The sequence below is a fragment of the Lactuca virosa genome, chromosome 3 (assembly GCF_052849685.1).
Source record: "Lactuca virosa cultivar CGN04683 chromosome 3, Lactuca_virosa_CGN04683_v6, whole genome shotgun sequence".
Taxonomy (NCBI): domain Eukaryota; kingdom Viridiplantae; phylum Streptophyta; class Magnoliopsida; order Asterales; family Asteraceae; genus Lactuca; species Lactuca virosa.
The window spans coordinates 375,898,232-375,904,284 of NC_136428.1; the positions used below are offsets into that span (position 1 = coordinate 375,898,232).

The 6,053-nt window shown below is 36.9% G+C and overlaps 1 protein-coding gene and 1 long non-coding RNA gene across 2 annotated transcripts; both read left to right on the top strand.

The window, feature by feature from the left end:
* The first annotated feature begins 579 nt into the window (after nucleotides 1–579).
* On the top strand, nucleotides 580–2,556 carry LOC145167667 (uncharacterized). Its single transcript, XM_079086901.1, has 4 exons — nucleotides 580–807; nucleotides 1,115–1,513; nucleotides 1,596–1,785; nucleotides 1,883–2,556. Exons 1-4 carry the CDS (start codon nucleotides 694–696, stop codon nucleotides 2,530–2,532), a joined length of 1,353 nt encoding a protein of 450 aa, XP_078943027.1. The 5' UTR covers nucleotides 580–693; the 3' UTR covers nucleotides 2,533–2,556.
* A 1,196-nt stretch (nucleotides 2,557–3,752) lies between these two features.
* Nucleotides 3,753–4,908, top strand: LOC145163170 (uncharacterized). The gene is made up of 2 exons (XR_013739625.1): nucleotides 3,753–4,648; nucleotides 4,748–4,908. It is a non-coding gene; the product is annotated as an uncharacterized LOC145163170 (long non-coding RNA).
* Nucleotides 4,909–6,053: the final 1,145 nt, after the last annotated feature.

The window sequence follows — 6,053 nt, forward strand, 5'->3', positions numbered from 1 at the left end:
TTTGCTAATATGAAACAATTTCTCATGTATAATTGATTATCATCATGTAGTTCAAAGTTTTGGATGAATCTTTGTCCCAAATATAAGGTTGAGGTGACACAATCTCATAGGTTTTCCTTGTTTTCGCAAATTATTTGCATTTTTGCATAAGAAAAACATAACAAAATTTAAAGTCTTCATATCTTCGAGATTATATTTATTTGCAAATCCCGCATTCACCTTCAATGCGATTCGACGTTCATTCTGGAAAGTCTTTCGATTTCAAGTAAAAGTTAGGTTGGAGATGAGGGGTAAAAATAACATTCATTAGAAGGTAAAGGGACTTTGTGTAACTTGGAATAAGGTAATTATACTTTCAATCAACCAATGATAACAATACAAGTGTCCAAGCGTACCGAAACTAAACATCCACATAGCCACGTAGGTGTAATGCCCACACAGCACGTGACCCACTCTCAAATTATTGGATAAATCAGACCATGTCAGCACCCATCTGTCTTATTATCCACGTCAGCACACCTCCCTAATCCACCACTCCTGTATAAAAACCTCTCAACTGACTCCATAATTTTCACTCACCCAAATACAAAAAACAAGCAACCTTTTTTTACCACCATTAACGTCGGCGACCACAACCTCGCCGGAAAATGAATATTCCGGCAACCGAGTTCTACTCATCCAAACGCCTTCCTAATGCAAGGGTTCCTGTTCATCGCCGTCACATTCTCCATGAAAAACACTAGAACAAGTTTTCTCTTTCACATTTCGGAAGTTATCCGTTTCTTATCGCTAACACCGAGAGGAAAGGTATCGATTTTGTTTCTTTCACACTGATTTCCTGATCCGGAGAAGTAATCACGTAACGTAGTTATTATTCTGATGCATTGATTGCACTGGTACTCTCTGCACCGATCGTGTATAATTTCTGTAAAAAACTGAGGGTTTTCTGTAGGCATTTAGTGAATTTTTGGTACGAAAGAACCAGTTCTGATTTTAATTTTAACAAGAGTTTGTACGAGCGATATCTCTCTCTCTTTCTGTGAGAAGAGAAGGAACTGACGGTATTATTAAGGCAGAGTAATCCATAGTTTAGTAAATAGCTATGCATTTCCAGATGAAGATTCAGCCGATCGATAATCAGAGTTACGGAGAATCAGTTAATTTGGAGGCTCCGGCGACGGTGACGTCAAAGCCGGTGTTGAAGTCTCGGCTGAAGAGGCTTTTCGATCGGCAATTCCCGAGCGTTCTGAAGAACAATTCGGAGAAGACAAACGGAGCCGGGGAAGTCAAAGATGGAGAATTCGAACCGAGCTCTGTTTGTTTGGCTAAAATGGTTCAGAATTTCATCGAAGACACCGCTCCTGAGAAGCCGAAATGCGGACGCAATCGTTGCAATTGTTTCAACGGAAACATCAACGACAGTTCCGATGACGAATTCGATCTCTCTTCTGCTTCATTTTTTGGTGATTCACACCCTAGCTCCTGGTTTGGAGATTCTTCCGAAACACTCAAGGTAAACTACGACACGTTTCACTGTTTTCTTTTTTCGTGTAAGATTTCGTTTATTTAATAGAAATTTGGTTGTGATTCTGTAGAGCTTGACGCCATGCGCGAGTGTTGCTCAGAGAAATCTCTTAGCCGATACCTCGAAGATTGTTGAGAAGAACAAAATTTGCAAGAGGAAAGATGAATTGAAGAAAATTGTTGCTGAAGGATTACTGTTAATCGGCTACGATGCTTCGATTTGTAAATCGCGTTGGGAAAAATCATCTTCTTATCCTGCTGGTAATCATCTCTCTCTATCTTACTCGATTCAATTTGTTTAATCGTTTGACTTTTGTTTGTGAATTGTGATTCAATTTCCGTTTGTTTTGGCAAACAGGTGAATACGAATACCTAGATGTTATCGTCGACGCCGGAGATAGGGTGTTAATTGATATAGATTTTAGATCGGAGTTCGAGATAGCTCGGCCGACCGGGAACTACAAAGCAATCCTTCAATCACTGCCGTACATCTTCGTCGGCGAAGCCGATCGTCTGCAACAGATTCTGTCGATTGTATCTGAGGCGGCGAAACTGAGCTTGAAGAAGAAAGGAATGCACATTCCTCCATGGAGGAAATTCGAGTACATGAGATCCAAATGGCTGTCGGCACACATCAGAACCCTACCATCACCGTCGCCGTCAGTACTACCTCCACCACCACCAACTCCACCTCCAACACCAGACGCCAACGCCGCCGTGAAGCAGATATTTTCAAAAGCCACAACGGAACAGAGAGATCCGTCACCGCCATTCGAGTCCGAGTGCGGAGTTTTTGAACTTATTTTTGGAGAAGAAACGACGGCGTCGGAGTCAACGGAGAAAAATCAATTATCTCCGGCGGGTGTTTTGGTGAGAAAGTCCGATGAAGGTTTTGAATCGTCGGCGGCGGGAATATGGCAGCCACCGGCGATAAAACCGAGGAATGTGGAGAGAGGAAGTAAATTAGTGGTCACCGGATTAGCTTCTCTTTTCAGAGAGAAAGCATGAAGGAATAAACAAATTTTGGAATTATTTACTTTTTTTTTTCTTTTTCTTTTCTCCTTTACTCATTTTCCACGAGTAAAAAAAAAAATCAAAATCATATATATATATATATATATATATATATATATATATATATATATATATATATATAAAGAATGCAAATATTATATAGAAAATCTTTTTTCATGCTCATTCTTATACCTTGAATGCAAAACAACTTATTATTCTTATCGTATTAAAGATAAAGATATATAATAATTCTCATGTAAAATTAAGGTAAAGTTTGTTTTAAAAATTGCTCTTATTTTTTATTTATAATATAAATAAATTAAAATTTAACTGTAAATTTGATAATATCTGTGTAAATATATTATTAAGCAAACAGATTTGGCTGAAATGTGAGAGCCAATGAAGAGAATTTACAAAGCGTCGAATTTCAATAACCTAATCGAATCGGGCAGGATTCTTATTGGTCACATTTCTTCCGGGCTTTACAAACACAAATACCAATTACTTGATGTTACTTGGAAAACTCGCAAAATATCTGACCCAAAACTTATATATATATATATATATATATATATATATATATATATATATATATATATATATATATATATATACGGTATAAAAACCCGTGTATTACAAGGCTGACTAAAAAAATTAAATATTAAAATATGAAAATTAAGTATTTTTTTAAATAAAATCTTTAAATAAGGAAAGAAAAAACGTATTAACTACAATTTCTATCATATTTATTATATTTAATACTTTGCATATATACATATACAAGTAATATGTGGCTTTTTAAATTTAAAAATTGGAAAAACTTAGAAATTAACATGTGGATATTATTTATTTCAAAAATATCATAAAATGACCAGTGTCAAAAACTAATGAGAGATTGAAATGTGGCAAAATGGATCTTCATTTATTATAGTTGATATATATATATATATATATATATATATATATATATATATATATATATATATATATATATATATATATATATAGAGAGAGAGAGCTACGTTTAGGTGTTTAAACTAATTATTATGTTATTGTATGCATAAATGTGGGTCAATCAAAATTAAATAAAAAATTAAATAATTAAATAAATAAATAAGGGTAATAAAGTAATTTTGTAAATAACTTCTACAAATACTTCCTATAATTATACTAGTTATTTTGACTTTGACCTAATTTCTTCTCATTCTTATATACGACGTTCACTATCAAAAACCATATTCCACCATAAAAATCTTCCATCGACGACCACCCCCTCGATTTACAACAACGCCTCACCACTTCCACCGATCCCCATCAACAATCTTCTTTGTACCAAAGATCATCATCGCCATCGTTCATAATCTCGAAGAATAGAGGAAGGTCGGAGCTGGCTTCCATTGCCGACTGAATTGTTGCTCGTTGTTGTTCTTCACACACTCACCCCCTAAACTCTCTATTTCATCCGTACCTTTTATCTCCACAGTCGGCATGGCGTCGATCGACGTTTGAGGCGTCGGTGGCTGGCCGTCCTTCCTCATCAGATCGTTCATCAGGGATTCGAAACCAGTAGTAGCGCCACCTCCGATCACCACCATTCCTTGCGCCACTGGGTTGATCAGGATGATCCTGTCGAGTGACGAACCCTGATGATGAAGACTGTTTGTAGATTCGTGATCCGGATGTTCGGAATCGCGACATGAATCCGATTCCGGCCTGGTGGTTGTGAAGCCTGAAAGGAAAGGCATCTCCATGAGCCTCTCGGTCAAACGAGATACTGATAACTCTGGTTCTGAAGCCATTTGAGCACAAATTTGTAGTGTTTAGTGGGTGTTTGAGTGTTTCTGCTACTAGATCAAAATTGAAAAGAACAGTAGAAGTGGAAGTTGAATTTGAAATGGGTAATTTTTTGGGAGAGCTTAAAAACGAAAGGGAAGAAGGGTGTAGAAGGCTCTCGAATGTTGTGTGCAGACAGGTTTTTTTGCTATAATACGCCAAGGGGTTTGGTTAACACGTTGGATAACATGAATGGTGATATTTTTGTTGGAGTAATCCAGTGTGGTGGCGTGCTGTTGGTAAAAACAAAGATGATGTGGAGGAGGCTATTGCCATGGTAGGTTTATTTCAGATGACATAAACTGATAATCACAATCCATATTTTTTCCTTTGAATTAAGTTGCTAAAAATGTTCATTTTTGATGTTTCTGATTAGGTTGAAGCTTTATTAGGTCAATTGACACAAAGGGAAGGAGAGTTGGTTCAAGAAAAGGCTGAGGTTAAGAAGCTTGCAAGTTTTCTAAACCAGCTTATTTTGACCACTGTAATTGTTTACATTTTACTTAATGCTTTTTAATTATTGAAAGCTTTTTATCATATTCTATTATGTTATGATAATGTTGTGCAAGACTATCCGTTGTGTGGGTTCCTAGAAAGACATATTGAAATAGATGGATTTGATGTTTTATTTTAGGGTAAATTACACCGATCGTCCCTCGTGCATATGCCAAAATGCACGATTAGTCCCTATTTTCAAAAATTAACTCGGACCGTCCCTCATATTATTAAAAAGTGCACGCTTCATCCCTAATTAGTTTAACTTTACGCATTTCATCCCTTCCGAGACTTGAAAGGACTATAATGCCCTTTTCATTTTCATTTTCATTTATTTTTAACATTTTTTGATTATTTTTAATTATTAAAAATAATTTAAATTATTTCTCTATTTTGCTAAAGAACACTTGACCAACACAACACCAAGCTACCAACAATCTACAGCACCACCACCGGTAATCTACACCATCACTAGAAAAGGAATTTTAATTATTTTTCTCTTTACCCGTTTCGTGTTTCACAGATCACAACCAGAGCTCCGACTCCCCTCCAATGGCGTCCTCCTCCACCGCCACCTTCTTCTTTCTTCTTACGGTTATCTCGCTCTTACTGACGCAATCACACACGCAACCCATATGCATCACACAGAAGTTCACAAATAACAAACGATATGACCGATGTAGCGACTTACCCCAACTGGGTTCTTACCTCCATAGGTGCAGATCTCCTTGTTGATTTCTTAATCATCAATCAATGTGAGATCTGCAATTTCATCTGAGAAGGTAATTCCTAAATCAACACTCCGTTCGACTATCGCCACCAATGAGCCGGCCCAACACCATAGATCTGCGCAGAAACCCTAACATCATCGCCTGAAACCCTAATATCACGTGAAGAGACGAAGAGGCGGTGGTTTCTGGTGTTCAACTTTCCGATCTGGGTTTGAGTTTCTGATCTAAATGTAAATCTTAATGGGTTCAAGATTTAGGCAGGGTTTAATTTTCAGATATGAATTCAGGTTTTTGGTTTAATGTTTGATAATCAGATAGGGTTCATCAATGGTGGAGGTGGTGGAGATTGACGGTAATTGGAGGTGGTGAAGATTCCCTATAATTGTTGGTGGTTTCCAGAGGGTTGTATAAGATGGATGATGGTGATATGAAGAAAGGGAAAACAAATGAGTTTTA